At 35.4% G+C, this 16,017-nt stretch overlaps 2 protein-coding genes and 1 long non-coding RNA gene across 12 annotated transcripts in view; 1 reads left to right on the top strand and 2 right to left on the bottom strand.

Annotated features, from left to right (window-relative positions):
- Positions 1–831, bottom strand: part of LOC131806930 (uncharacterized) — a 7,672-nt gene extending 6,841 nt beyond the window's left edge. Inside the window, exon 1 of the long non-coding RNA XR_009344231.1 lies at positions 506–831. This is a non-coding gene — a long non-coding RNA (uncharacterized LOC131806930). The remainder of the gene's footprint in view (positions 1–505) is intronic.
- The window catches only part of LOC101888882 (uncharacterized), a 20,069-nt gene extending 13,639 nt beyond the window's left edge, over positions 1–6,430 (top strand). For 5 of the 8 annotated variants that reach the window (XM_011293464.3, XM_005181741.4, XM_020036134.2 and 2 more), the window contains exons 4-6: positions 4,906–5,021; positions 5,577–5,654; positions 5,715–6,430. In XM_011293464.3, coding sequence (XP_011291766.1) covers positions 4,906–5,021; positions 5,577–5,654; positions 5,715–5,775 — 255 coding nt within the window. In that variant the 3' untranslated portion in view covers positions 5,776–6,430. Of the gene's footprint in view, positions 1–4,905; positions 5,022–5,427; positions 5,520–5,576; positions 5,655–5,714 lie in introns of those variants that run through there. The other 3 variants (XM_059131835.1, XM_059131834.1, XM_020036136.2) reach the window with 3 other exon arrangements.
- LOC101901081 (H(+)/Cl(-) exchange transporter 5) lies at positions 6,337–16,017 on the bottom strand. Of its 3 annotated transcripts, none has more exons than XM_059131831.1 (13): positions 15,939–16,017; positions 15,333–15,445; positions 11,392–11,710; positions 9,551–9,574; positions 9,146–9,489; positions 8,455–9,087; positions 8,164–8,381; positions 7,874–8,088; positions 7,557–7,807; positions 7,395–7,495; positions 7,161–7,324; positions 6,878–7,091; positions 6,337–6,809 (listed from the first exon to the last, which is right to left on the bottom strand). In XM_059131831.1, the coding sequence occupies exons 2-13, from the start codon at positions 15,417–15,419 to the stop codon at positions 6,719–6,721; spliced, it is 2,661 nt and encodes an 886-aa protein (XP_058987814.1). In that variant the 5' UTR covers positions 15,420–15,445; positions 15,939–16,017; the 3' UTR covers positions 6,337–6,718. The 3 variants fall into 3 exon arrangements, with proteins under 3 accessions (XP_058987814.1, XP_005181782.1, XP_058987815.1); XM_005181725.4 differs by having other exon boundaries at positions 15,869–16,015; XM_059131832.1 differs by lacking the exon at positions 9,551–9,574 and having other exon boundaries at positions 15,869–16,015.

Here is a 16,017-nt window from a genome sequence, read left to right as displayed (position 1 = left end):
AACAAAGTTAAAATCCCTCACTGAACATGAAATTCTTCATTTGGACAGGAACGACCGACTTATGCTTATAAGAGATAAAATAAAGCAAAATATGCACAAAGCCTATGAAGCCAGTGCCCAAAGGTATAATCCAAGAGCTAGACTAACCAAGTTCGCCCCAGGTCAGGAGGTTTATCGCCGCAATTACTTGCTAAGCGACTTCCAAAAGAATTTTAATGCAAAATTTGCTAGAAAGTTTAGGAAATGTAGGATAGTGAAACCTGTTGGGAATAATATGTATGAGCTCGAAGACCTTCAAGGTAAATCTTTAGGCGTGGCTCATGCTAAGGACATTAAAATGTGATGACATGACTGTGATATGCCTTTTTAAAAATGGGGGGAGGCTGTAATAGCTTTATACTTATGTGCAATATAGGATAAGTAGATGTCTTGTGAACGTCCTATATACGTATAAGAAAGTTAATAAAAACAAAATACTTAAAGCGAATAAAAACATGAAACTTACCCCCTGAACGATTTGAATCGGTTCTATCAAACAAAAAAACAGCCATTGCCATTATCCAAAACCAGGGGATGAACTCGTGGAAATCTGAGGAAAGTAAGCAAAAAGTAAACGTTCTTAGAAATAACTTAAAAGGGGCCAACACTTCCCTAATAATGCCCGGCTTTCAGGGTGTGGGAATTCCCCACGTTGAGTCGATTGGGGAAATATATATAAAAATCTTAACTGGACGCTCCGCACACCGTCTATCCCTTCGCCAGCTCGGCATAACCGGAGTTTTGTTGCGGGTGGTCCACTTAGAAAAACCTTCTGTCCTCTCTGTAAAATTGTTATTTATGTGGCGTTTCCACTGCACTTGATTCGCTCTCTATTCGTTGTTTGACCCTTAACTATGAAAAAACTACCTAATTCTTCACACAAAATTTCCTGAGCGAACACTCATATTTGTACGTTGTTCAATTCAAATCACTCTCAGAACAACGAAAAAATATGTCCCATCCCTAACAAATGAGAGCATTTATCGAAAAAATAAATTATGACATTTAAAATTAAAAATAGAAAAATTTAATGAAAATTTAAAAATTTTTGGGAAGACTGAAAATTATGTATGAAAACTACAATGTTGAATGGCGTATGTACATTCAAACGAAAGTAAATTTTGTTTTCTCTCTCATTCGAAGTACGCATTTGGTCCACGAGATGAAATTTCCACAGAAAACTGCAAACAAAAGAGGCAATATTTTCAAAATGTTTCTATTGGCAGAAAAAATGTTTGACAAGTGTCTCTCCAGTAGAATTTAAAAATGGAAAAACACAAAAATAAGTTCAAAATGTCAAGATTTACACAAAAAGTTGAAAACGTAAATGAAAATTATAAAATTATTGATATAATACATATTTGGGAGAAAAACAATCATTTCTTTTATTCATATTAGTGAGAATTTAATGTATTTTAGTATAAATTCCCATTAAAATCAAGAAACAAAATTTTTGAGAAAAGGAATTATTTTACTATGAATTACGAATCGTGCCGTATGAACGGGTTAATTCGTGTACCTAATTCTGAGAGCGAACAACGTTGTTCGGTTTCCAATGGAAACATGCTATTACAAATGTCAGCTGTCATAGAACAGTTGGTGTTCGTATGGCGTATCTACACCGCCCGTACTAAATATTACTTGCTCCCATGTAAGGTGTCGTCCCTGAATGACGACGGGAGAGAGTGAGTTTTACGCCATATCTCAAATTTCCCAAATAACGTCAATGATGGCGGAAGAAAGAGAAATTATATTGTATTAATACCAATATTAAATGCATTATTGGAATTATGTTGCAGTTGGAATATGCGCATATAAAAGCAAAGTCAGCACGAAGAAGCTTTCTTTTTATTTTGTGAACGGTTTCAGTGCGAGCGTAATTTTATGCGTGTTTCCAAAACAATTGTAACAGAATAAAAAAAAATAAAACAAGCAAACTATTCATAAAGAGTTAAATAAAGTTTAAAGGCATGATAGCCAGCGAACACTTCCAAATAAAAAGGATTGTGAAAAGTTCAAGAGCAATACGAAAAATTGGACTGACGTTCGTAGCTGCTTAAAGAAAACCTTAGTATCTGAACGCTGATAATTTCTTAAAGATACGCTCGGCAGCTAGCGATTGTCAGCTGCATCCTGTGGTCACCAAACACCCTGTGTATGCCAACTGTGCCAGTGCCTAAGATCAGCTGCTGAAAAGTGGACTCTATCCGAAATATATTTCAACACTGCAAAATTCATCATATGGTCGTGATTTTATGTCAGTTTTCTCGCTGAGAAAGGAAAACTAATATACCAGTGGCCCAGGAAGAGTTCAGTATAACAGCAAGGTAACAAAGTGTTATAAAACGATAAACATCCTTATACTTTGGAAACTATAGCCGGCCGTTAGGCGCAGAAGAAAACAACCCAAGTTTGCCTTTATTAATTTTTATTTTTTTTGATACTTTTATTATATTTTTTTTTGATACTTATTCGAGGAAACAATTTACGTAAATCTTAGTCTAAGTTTTTTTATTTACATTTTTGTGTTATTATAGTATTTTTGTTGTGATTGTTTTTTCTTTATTTTTTTATTTATTGTAAGGGACTATATATCAAGGGCAGGGGTCTTATAAACCGTTTTTTTTTTGTCGTGAGACGTAGATGGTCTCGGAAATATTATATACTTAATTGAGCTCGATTAGGTAGGCGTCTTAACATAGTCGGTAACTTTCTGGCGAAATTTCAAGCCAGTGAAAAATACCCAATCCCCTTAGTATAGGTCCTGATAGGGAATAAATTTAATTTTTGACAATATAAGAAAGCAAATCTAATAAGAAGGTCCTTTCGACTTTGTAATTTCGATATTCAGCTTCCTAATTTTAATGTCCGAATAAAAATGTGAATCGTATTATAAGAATTAAAATGAATATTGTTTGAGAAAAAATTATTGGAAGGATTATGGTCGAGTGGGGTGGTGAATAGAGTAAGGGAGTCAATGGGGTCCACATAATGAAAAATAGGGTTTCGTGGACCATGGTAGGGTGGGCCGAGTGGGGGTTCCGAACAGCAAGGGACCTTAAAATCCTCAAGGAATGTTCTCTGTGTGTTTTGTTTTAGAGTAAATATTTGTATTCGTTCACCCATGAAATAAATGATGTTGGACCCGAAGTTCGTTTGGCGGTTGAGAACCTACCTGAGAGTCTTGAGCAGCCGGAAGGCCAAACCGATACTGTAAGAGCGGTCATAACAATACTTAAACTTTCACAGTAGACTCCAGCCCCCGTTCCACTTTCCATCTTTGAACCATCAGTATAGACAGCTATACCGTTAAAAGGTGGAGTGCCACGGGGCCAGATATCCCTGTTTGGTATGCGGATGTCGAGTAATTCAAAGCTGTGCCTAGGGAGTATATAGTCACTAGCTATAGCCTGATTACTTACGTTCTCCACATACTTAAGAATGACAGAGTGTCCGATGGATTGATTCCGCCATTGTCCCAGTTCATTGAGTGGCAGGGCACACCTAGCAGCTAGTTCCTCTACAAATAAGCCTAGCGGTTTTAAATTATGTAGGGTATCTAGATCGGATTGTGGCGTGCTCCTGACCGCACCTGTGATTAGTAGCGATGAAACTCTTTGAAGTTTATCAATATTCTTGCAGAGGGTGGTTTTCCTTAAGGAATGCCACCAAACAAGTCCTCCATATGTTAGGATTGGTCGGACGATTGACTCATATATCCATCGGATAAAATGGGGTTTAAGCCCCCAACTCTTTCCTATGGAGTTTTTGCAGGAGTCAAGTGCATTTAAGCCCTTCTTCGCTCGCTCCTCGATATTCCTCTTCCAGCTTAGTTTCTGGTCTAGTATAGTACCGAGATATTTTGCTTCCGAAGAAAGACGACGCATGCTGTAGCATAGCGGGGAAAATGCCATCTGGACCCGGTGACTTGAAAGGTTTGATATCTCACTTAGCGATTTATGGTTTTTGTAATGTTTAATTACTAAATTTCTCACTTCAACAGTGGTTTGTCCTCGTTGTCTTCCCATTTCACACAACACGTGGAAATTTGTGATAAATTAGCTTTAAGGGATTTCCCCGAATACATTTTCCAGCAATCGTGCTAAGTTGGACGCAGTTCGAAACAGGGCTGCCGTATAAATTTAAACCATACGAGTTTAGTTTTTGCATAGAAACTTGGAGAGTTTCAGTATAAATGTCATTATTTTATTAAATAAAAACAGTAAACTTTGGTTCTACGGCTAGTTCTAGTACCCTTTAAACATATATTGCATGAAAGAAAATTGTTTGCTAAGTGTACGAGTTTGGAGCTTGGAGCTAATGTAGATTCAGTTTTGAATAGAGCTATACATACCAACCCATGGTACAATAAGGAGGTAGAACAGCTTCGTAAACTTCAGGAATACAGCCCTGAGGCTATGCCCGCTTCCTGTCAGACTCATCCAAAATTATATACAATTTCATTTTTTCATATTTTTCCTCATTTTTAGAATGAGTTAAATAGCGCGAAAAATGATTAAAATGTCTGGATTTTTCTCTTTAAAAATATGATCCTAACTGTTCAATCTTTCAATTTCATGTCTATACTTGTTAAGAGCTTTCATGCACGAGCCGCAATTCACGTGTCTTCCAATCATTGGTTTTGAAAATATATATTTTTTTTCATTTTTCAAAACAATTAATATATACACAAAATTGACAGAGGTCGGGCACACTTAGAAAAAAATTGTAATCAGCTGCTAGCTCTACCTTATCTTTTTATTGTACCATGTACCAACCTATTTTAGGTATATATTGAATTCTAAAATTATCTATTTGTCTAAAATAAAAATCTTTCACTTCAAAAATATTCTGTTTTTATTGCAGAATGCAGATACAGTTATAGCTAAAATTCCACTTCCTTTCACAAATCTTCTTGCGTGTATCCATGACTGTGATTTAGTATGTGCTCCTGGCAATGATGGATCTCTCGACTGTTACAGGTAATTTACATTCGTTTACTAATATTTCGATATCCATTACTTTCAACTATTCCTAGTGAAGGTTGTGAGTTCGAGACTTGGTGTTGCCACACAAAGAGAAACATAGTAAAATACGTTACTTGTTGTTGACAAAGTTAAAAAAGATAAATGTGAAAACAAAACTAAAACTGATATCAAAATAAAAACAAATGGCAATAAGTGGAAATACTTACTTTCGCTCTTTAGTCGTCAAAGAATAAGTACTCATTTCAATAGAAAATAAGTGCTTAGTTCAATCGACATATTTTTCGATATCGAATGAGTTACATACTATATTGAATCGATTTGGTGCATAGAAATATGTATTACAAAATTAATTCACACTTTTTATAAAAGCTTTAGACAAATAATAGATATACAATTTCAGCGATCAAATTCAATTAGTTTCCATCAAATACCGGAGTGCTATGAAAGTTTTTACTCGACCGAAATAATTTGGGTATTTTACTTTGAACATGTGTTTGTGTTGAAAATAAAATATAGTACAGCATATAGCATTAACCAATAACTTTTCAGATTGTTTGACGGTGTGCATGTCGCTATTAAAGGGGATTTGCGAGGCAAAGGCAATTTCATCAAATCAAGTGACAATGGGTAAATCGACTTATTTTTTATTTGAAATGGAGTTTTATTCAACTAATATTTACATTTCAGCTGCTGGATTATTACTGGTCTGTACGAGAAAGAATTTCAAATATTTTCGTCAGAAAATTAGAAATTTCATTAGTTTTAATTTTTATATATGTAGCTTTATTTATCGAATAAAATTTGTAAGGTTTGTTTAAATAATTAACTATTTACAAAAACAAATTAAATAATTACGTCTAATAATATATATATATATACTTTTTGCACTTATACACAATTGATTTATATTTTACCAAATGTAAAACGATAATATACATACAAAATTTAAATCAAACATAATGGAAGAGTAAAAATAAATACAAAGTAGGGAAGATACAGAAGGAAATTAAATAAAGGAATAGCTCCCCTATTTAATTAAACGTCAACAATAAACATCATCACATACATAATTGAAGGTTAGCCTTTTACATGTTGAAGTGGGCTTTTAAGAATTGATTTGTTAAAGATAACTATGAGAAAATGGATTTTTTGATTTTGTATACAAATTTCTAATACCGAAGGGAAAGGGTCTGCACACACATGATATATAAAGTTTATGCATACGATGAGTTTTTTTCTTTTAATGTGGAGTGATAAAAGTGAGCATTTTCGAATTTATATGAAATTGTGATTAAAACATATTAGAACAAAAAAGATTTACAATACAACATACAGAGATGATTTTCTATTTCGGTCTATACATACATTATATATTTTTTTTCATAATTGGTATATACTAATTACATCATTATTATTTCCTAACATTTCTGTATCATTCGTGCCGTCTAATGTTACAATAACTATAGTAGTTTTTTTTCTATTTAATCGTAATTGTGTTAAACAAAATATTGTTTAGTACATTTGTTATAACGAATTCAATAGTAGAACGACACGATGAAAACACTTTATTTTATTGGGTTTGTTGTATTAATTAATCAATCAAAAAGGCAAAACAATGTTTGAATGAAGTGCTTTCGCGTGTTATTCTTATAGGTGATTGTTATGATAATAAATTCTGTATGCCTGCCGAATTAATTGAATAAAACAGTGTTTGGATCCTCATTATCCATTTGTTTGACATGTCGTAGTACATCCTTTTTCGTGATAACTCCCAACAATCGACTTAAATTAAAAGGAAAGCGAAACTTGTGGTTATGGAAGAAGCTGGAGAAATGATTTGGTTTACTTACCCATTGTGAGTGACCAGGGTTTGTCTGAGGCCTAATTTTCTAAACATGTCAACAACAGTCTCCATCGGTGTCTGGTCGGTTACGGTAATTGGGGCCATATCGAGAATCTTCTTCAACTTTAATGGTGGTGGTCCCAAGTTTTGTGCAGGCGCTGTCGATGTAAATAGCACAACTGACTGACCGTTGATACCCTCCACGAAACGTTTTGCATTTCCTATAAATGTCAGTTCATGGTCATTAAGATGTCGCTCCTAGTCATACACTCGAAATTAATTGGACTTACCTAAGGCCAAGTTGAGATCTCTGCGCAATACGAAACCGACAAGGTACTGATTCTCTCTTGACACTACTACGGGATAGCCGTTGTGTTCCGTTTCCTTCAACAGTGTTTCAATATCATCAACTGTCATTGAGTCCTGAGTTATAACATTCAATGTTTCATTCCGTCTGAAAACAAAATCAACAGTCATTTTCATAAGCAAGTTTTAGTCGAAGAATAGAATTCCAATATAACTACTTTGGTTGCATTACGTCCGCAGCTAACGTTGTATGAGCAAATTCTTCCTTGCTGTCTAGGAAAGGATAGCCGTTCAGAGCAATATGAGCATCATAAATACCCTAAAATTCAGTATGTGTGTTACATTAAGACGTTTAAATCTCGAATTTATAACTCAATTACCTGTCGACCCAGTGCATCGCCCACCCATTTTGAGGCCATAGCTGCGGCCATTAATGGTACTATGTAACCAACACCCCCTGTCAATTCGAACATTATAACCACCAACGATACCGTCATTCGGGTTACGCCACCTAAGGTAGCTGCAGCTCCCACCATAGCATATAAACCAGGCGTTATCAGATTATTGCCTTGCACACATTCTCCAGTGAAAAACCACACATTTGGGTAACTGTACGCGAATTGCTCAACAGCTGTAGCACAAAAAACGAAATAAAATGTATCAAAAATTATTCATGTTGAAATGACGCCATACATACCAATGCCCACTATTCTACCCATTATTGCCCCAAGCAGAAGAGAAGGTATAAAAAGACCGGCAGGAACTTTCATGCCAAAAGTAAAAACGGTTAAAGCTAATTTCAAGAAAAATGTCAAAATCAAAAGGCCAATCGCCCGATAGACACCAGGACCCAATTGTGTAACCTCTATGGACGAAGATGCGCCATTGGTTATGTTCATGCGTGTATAATCACTGCAAATTTAATAGAATTATACCCCGTATTATGTCATATATATATATAATATTGCATAAACTATTAATTCTTACCATAGAGGATTGGAGACATCTCCCGGCGAACATTGACTAAAGAGAAGATATATAAGTTCATTCATATTCATGCGGGTGAACGGATTCGGATAGCAAATTATGCCAGTGACTAGAGTGACAACCAGAACTTCCATTACTGGATATTGTCCCAATTTACTGAATTTCCTAAAACGACACCACCACAAATTTGCCTTTATGAAAAGTGTGCCAATTATACCCTGAAAGTAATATAAAAATAAACGTATTGTTGTATGGTAGCAGTTGAATTACCAGTGCGTATATAGTACTTACCCCCATAATACCCAAAAATACAAATGGTATCAATTCAAAGAAAATCCATGGTTGATTATATTCGACGAAGAAAAGAACAGAATGTTCATTGCCAAAGGGCGTCAAGGAACGCAGAACAAAGGCTGCAATCAATGCGCAGAAAAAGGAACGCCATAGTGTCTTCAACGGAAAGTAATATGAGACTTCCTCCAAGGAAAACAAAACACCTCCGATGGGCGCCCCAAAAGCAACAGAAACGCCTGCCGCTGCAGCTGCTGACAAAATTTCACGTTTTTTCGCCTCGTTGCGGCCGTATTTGGGAAACAAGTGTGAAAATATGTTTCCAATACAACTGGCAATGTGAACCATTGGACCTTCCTTGCCCAAAGTCAACCCGGCTGAGACGGAAAGCATGAGACCCACCGATTTTATAAGCAAGGTCCACTTTCCCAAATAGCCTCTTATAATAAAACCGGATAAAATTGTTTTTATTTCCGGTATACCAGATCCACAGGCATAGGGAGCAAACATACGCACAAGAGAAGCACTAAGCGCAGCAAACAGCAAGGCCCAGAGAACATACCAAATATAGGACACGATGTACGCTCCAGTCCCCTCTCGACTTAAGCCAAAAACTTGAGGCCATGTTTTCCACTAAAAATAGAGAATTGGGTTTTTGTAATTCTATTTTTTGCGGTTCCATTGGGCTTACCGTTGAACAATTTCCCTCTTCAAATACCGACTGTTTTGAAGGCCAACAACACTGCTCGCGATTAAACCAAAACGCTTGCGGGCAGATTCCATGTTTTAAATCGGACATCCAACTAGCTCCAATATCAACCATGCCAGCTACGCAACCCGCTGCAATACCAACCAGCAGGACGCACAGCCAACCGGACCAAGCATCATGTGCTCCTTTCACTAAATCCCACAACGAATCTTGTCGCTTCTTAACAATATAACGATGACGCATGCGATCCCGTGCTATGTCGCGTTGCCAGTCTATCGTATGAAAATCATCATATTGGCCAATGCCGGGTATATCATCATGTGGTTCTGTAAGTATGTAAATAGTTTAGAAAAAATGACACTACAAACACTAGCATATATAAAATACCTGTAGATCCGTAGAATGACAATCCTATTAAAAAAGACATGAAAAACAAAAGGTTAACAAACATTACAAACACAACATAATATCAACGAGAACACTAGTTCGAATCCACCGAACACTCTAGATATTGTCAAGCTTCTTAATGTTATTCAAATACACAAAAAATGTGAGTCGAGGAAATAAAATTGTAATTGTTTTATATGTACAGGATAAGATTAAAAAACTGCAGACTGCTGTCATTTCTTAGCCACACATCAGACAGCTGTTAAAACTATTTCAGTGATACCTCATTATATTGTTTACAAGCCTACAAAAGCATTTTGGTGTAAATTCTCCAGAAATGAAGTTATTTGTGGTGGAATTCAAGCGTGATTTCTTTATATTTGGCTTGAAAACCACAAGAGGCTATCGTTAGAGCACTCCAGCATTTAAATATGAATAAATCTTTTGTGTCTCGTACCATCGCTCGTGGAAGTGGACGGAAAACCAGCAACATCAGCAGAAATGGTTCGAAAAGTCCATGCGACTTGATCGAAACCCGCGCCGAAGTGGCCGAATTATTGAAAAATGAGCTCGGGGTAAAGCCATTGAAATAAAAAAATGCAAGAACTTACACCGCAACAGAAAGAAAATAGACTCAAAAGAGCTAAAGAGTTGCTACGCTTGGCCGAAAGTAGTGAACTGCCGAGTTTGGTTTTGTCCGATGAAAAAAAATTCGTTGTCCAGCAGTTTGTAAACAAACAAAATGATCGTGTTTGCTTGCCAAAAAGGTCAGCTGAAAATGTATCCCTTCGGTTGGCCACCAGAACTCAAGCGCCGGCCATGGTGATGGTGTGGGCCGCCATAACAGCCCATGGTCGCTCTTCGCTAGTATTCGCTAGTATTATTCGACCGTGTCATCAAAATAAATGCAGAATATTATCGCGAAAATATTCCGGAGAGTGTATTAGAGCCTTCGGCACGCAAACATTTTGGCCGAAGTCCTTTGACGTTTCAACAGGACTCAGCACGCGCCTCCCAAAAATGGTTACAAAATGAGTTTCTTCGCTTCATTCCCAGCGCACAATGGCCAGCAAAATCTCCGGATACCAATCCGTTGGACTATTGTGTCTGGAGTATTTTGGAAAGCAAGGTTGCCACTAAAAAATAACAAAGTGTCGATCACCTCAAGCAAGCGCTTCACCGGGAATGGGCCAAAGGTAACCAATTCGAACAAATCTAAACTTATTCTAAAATTTGATGTTATTTCCGACATTTTTTACTTTCATTCAATAAAATTTAATAAAAAATAAAAATTATGGCGTTGACTTTGTTGCATTTATTTTATCTCACCCTGTATACATTTACTGAAACAGAATTCTATGGTATATGTCTTAATTTAATTTTAAGAGAATTTTGGATATGGATATTTGAATTCATTTTTATTTTGAATTAAAAAAAAAACGAAGACTAATTGGAACAAAATATTTACTTTAATATAGTTAATCTTCATGATATTCGCAATCATTTAAAATAAATCAATCTGTTTAAGACTTAGTTGTCAAGTTATGATCTCTATAAAACTGTTGAATAAATGATGAGACATAATAAATATATTATCAACGTCAGTTTCCACTTAACAAATCTATACTAATTTCTAAATACATAGATGGATTGTATACATAAGGATAGAGAGGGGAGGAGGACTCACAAAAATCTTAAATTTCTTCATCGCCGACGGAAAAAAGTGTTTTCAATAACATAGAGACAAATATTTGCATAAAAATCACGTGCCATTTTTAACCAATTAACAAGGAAAACAAGATAATATATACATTTTTAATTCGTGTTTCACATTATCTTACCATCCAATGAATCTCCAAACGCACTGTGTGTTGGCACATGTTGATGTGTACGTTGATTTTGATGACTATTACTAACAGATTGTTGTTGGTGATGAAGGTAATCTCCGCGCTCTCTTTCCATATCAGAATTGTCTGCTGTACTTGTACGACTATATGTGTTAAAGTGATTAGAAACTTCGCCGGGACTTGATCGCGGAGTAATGTCAATCATTTCATCATCATCTTCTGGCGTAGTAAGCGATGTCGTTGCTGCACTGCTTGATGGGGCTGCTAATGGATGGTCGGAATTACTAGTTTCGCCAGCCGTATGACCGTTAGACTAAAATAGAAATAGGTACTCAAATATAGTAACTCTAAAAGAGAAAATTATTTCTTCGAAGCATATTGTTCGGCAAACTTGGCTGAGTGCAGTGTGAAATATTTTCAATTGCACTCAAAAATAAAATATGTATATAATGAATAAGACTAAATTATTCATAACAGGATTTGAGGTTTCAAGTGACGTCAAAAATGTATATAAACCACAAAAATGTTAAATGTTACATTGGTTTACATTGAAGCCCTATTATGGATATTTGGATATTTGTTTACAGCATACAATACTATTAAACATACATACATACTATTACACTTCGATTAAACCATGGTAGAATAAGAGGTAAAACAACTTCGTAAAACTACTAAAATACAGTGCTATGACTTTGCCGCTTTCTTTAATTATTAATAGTTTTCCTCAAAAATTCGATCCAAACGTTTCAATATTTGAATTTCATCGCAAAACTCGGTTGTAACTTTAGTGCTCTTTTAAAACTTTCCTAGCAATTATTTGGTCAGCGCATCGCTACGGACCATGTTCTTCAAATGTTTTCCTGACATTTTTTTAATTTTATTTGAAAGTTGTTGGATATATTTTGAATTTATTGGGGTTCCGACAATCAGCACAATTTCCAATAAAATTTAATAAATAAAACACGAAATATTGGTTATGGAAGCACTGACGGAATTGAACGAAAGCTTGATATAAAATGTCACTACAGTGTGGTAATATGAATAATTGTTCCTGATAATAGAAAAAAAGGGTTGTTACTCATGGCACAAATACAGAAGGTACAACAAAGCTACCTCTCAAGTACAATTTTTTGGGGCCCTATTCTGTTAGGACGTATACACATTTTGGGAAACTGGGTATTGTTGTACGAATCGATGGGTATTATGAAGGCTTGATATGATCAAATAATTTTAAAAATGATCCCATATCACAATGTGCGCGAATATCTCGTAAAATTAAACAGAAATCAAATGTCTCTCAAACAATTATAGTGAAATTTATGCTAGCAAGTGTCTATTGACATAGTTACACTAATCACATCTTATCAGGTGACCATGGTGGTTTACATAAAGTAAAGATACAGCTATGTAGCAGCATAGGCTGCAGTACCCATTACAAACTTCGAATACGAAATTTGAAACAATTCTGGTAAATAATGTCACTAAGATCATCAACATACCGAATATCTGAAGGTACCGTTATATGGGGGATATACGAAGACATGGACCTGCATACGAAAGTTTTAGGCATAAGCTGTAGCATGGTACAACAAAGAGGTAAGGTAGAGCTACCAGCTGATCACAATTTTTTTCTAAGTCTGCCCGACTTCTGCCAATTTTGTGTATGTATTTATAACAGAATAAAAACAGAATGTTTTCCAAATCAATGTTTGAAAGACGCATAAATTGCGAGACGCGCATTAAAGCTATTCGCCAGTTTTGCTATGGAATTAAAAGAAAATCCAGGCATTTCATTCATTTTTCGCGCTGTTTAAGCAATTTTAAAAAATGAGGAAAAATACTGAGTAAATCAAAGCAATTTGTTCCATACAAATTTGACAGGAAGCGGGCATAGCGTCAGGGCTATATTTCTGTAGTTTTACGAAGCTGTTCTACCTCCTTATGGGCTGTAGTACCCATTACAAACTTTGAATACGAAATTTGAAACAATTCAGATAAATAATATCCCTAAAATTATCGAAATACCGAATATCGGGAGGTACCGTTATATGGGGGCTATATGAAAACGTGGACCGACATGCCCCATTTGCGAACTTGACCTGCCTTCTTAAAAAATACACATGTGTGCAATTTGTTCGGAAGATAGCGAGATTACAACAGACAGACGGACATAAATCGCTAAATCGTCTTAGAATTTTACGCTGATCCAGATAATATACACTTTGTAGGGTCTATCATGCATATTTCGAGGAATGACAAAGCTAATATACACTCCATAAAATGGTGGAGTTTATAAAAAATTTAGACAATCACTCAACATCTCTCATCGACATTTTTAAAATGTAAAGCCACAATTTACATTTTTAAATATAAATAAACATATAAGTCCGAAAGGCCGGATTCAATTCCCGGGCTAAGCCCGGGATCCACTTACCTAATATAGACAATATGAATATGAAAGTACCTATGCAACATATGGTCACAGGGTTTGAGTCACCCCCAAAAAGTTATGGTGGTCAACAAAATTGATGGCAAATTAGGCTTAAGTTGGATTTAGGGGCTATGCTCGGATTGACCCAAAAGTTTTTACCACGTGTAGGTCTTTATAACCTAATTACGGATATACCTATGTAACAAGTGGTCATATGATGTGTTAGTATCAATCAGTTCCAAAAAAATTTATATTTTTGTATCGAAAGTTGAAAACTGACCTATTACGGAGTATTAAAAACTACATACTTCATTGGAGCCTACACTCTGGCCTTTCCAAAATGGTGCCATATGTATTGATTTCTCTTGCAGTTCCAAAGATATTAGTGTTGCAAATCATGAAATTGAGGTCCACTAATATGTATCTTACATTTGTAGCTTTGTTTTGAAGATATTGACTTTAAAGTCGAATTCCGGCTGCTTCCAAAAATCATAAGGTTTAGAGAAACAATAAATCGCGTAGCAGGTGTTGGACATATCCCAGAGGAGAAAACCTCAAGACACGGCCAAAGGCCGGCTACCTACAAAAATTACAATGTTTAGAAATACTATGGATTGCGTAGTCGGTGTTGGACATACCCTAGAGAAAATCTCAAGCCGCGGTCGAAGGACGGCTACGTAAAGGAACTTAGATACATATTAGTGGAGAAAATGTCAATTTCATGATTTGCATCACTAATATCTTTGGAAATATAAGAGATAAAGGCAAGAATATAAGTTATCATGTAGCATGTAGATCTTAATACCCCATAATGGTTCCATTTTCGACTTTTTAGGGTTTATTCAAAAAGTACTGGTATAAAAATACCAATTTTCTTGCATTACTCCGAAACCGGTTCCAATAATTCTATCATATGACAACTTGTTGGAGAGGTATTTCCATAAGCTTTCAAATGATACATTTTGTAGATAACGGTTTTATAGAACCGGATAAAACCCGGATTTTTTTTAATTTTCGGGTCAAGTAACCGGGTAACAGGGCATATCCCCCACGACAAAAATACTTTTCCTTAATCAGGTTAAAAATAAGCACCTGCGGTAAAAATTTCAAAATGATCCGAACCCCTAAACTCAACTTGCTCCCGTGCATAGCTTCTAAACTCACGTTGCTCCATATCACGTACCACCTGTCTTATTTATTTATAAAAGATAAATTCTAGCTTCAAATCTTAATTTTTTTATATGTTTAAATCTATTACAAATTGTATGTTTATATGTTGGAGGGTGCGGAGGATCGGATAAAATGGTCTTAATTTTCTATATTATGTGTACTATTTTCACTGCCTAAAATTATTTATCATTTTTTTAATTTAAAAATAATAAAATCTAAGCTTTTAAATTGCGAAATGGAAAATTCTATACCGAGCTTCATTGAAAGCCCATACGTCATTGTGATCAGTGTAACAGCGACTACCTATGATAAAAAAAAAAGTTGCACTCACCTTTTTCAACACAGACTGGTACGCCGTTATGTAGCTATTTCCCTCTGCAGCAATTTCACGATTACCCTTCAAAGGAAACTTTTCCATAACGATTGGTATCAATCAATTCATATCTGTAAAGTAAAAGTGGGCGGATGTAAAAGCGTACTTGACACACACACTATCTGTGCTTTGGTTTCGTGGAATCACTTTTATACTTTTTTGTGTAAATGTTAATAACAATTATCTATAGGAGGCAAAGGAATGATTGCTTCTTTCGGACTCAATTATTCATCACTCAATCGCTGAATTTAATTTATTTTAATTCAATAAACATATCGAAGGGGACATTACATTACACCCATACACAAAGACTATGCATACACATAGGTACATATGTATGTACGTATGAAACGTCTGCTGCTATTGTTCATTCTATTAATGCAACAGAAATAATGTACTCCTTGCACTGATTTTGTATCGGAAAATGCATCACGAATTTGTAGTCAAATTGTAATTCCTCTTCTATTAGAGATAGGTAACCTATTAAAACGTACACATAATAATAGCGAAAGAAACAATCGTGGATTTATTATTATTTTTTCTTTTTGCAAAATATGTAACTACCGAAAATTGTAAAATTGTATGACGTGCTAAAAGAGTAAAAAGTTAGTAGAACAAAAAAATTGTCAGAAAATGTCAAAAT

Source organism: Musca domestica, unplaced genomic scaffold, assembly GCF_030504385.1.
Source record: "Musca domestica strain aabys unplaced genomic scaffold, Musca_domestica.polishedcontigs.V.1.1 9, whole genome shotgun sequence".
NCBI classification, from domain to species: Eukaryota; Metazoa; Arthropoda; class Insecta; order Diptera; family Muscidae; genus Musca; species Musca domestica.
This window is presented reverse-complemented; position numbering and strand designations above follow the sequence as displayed.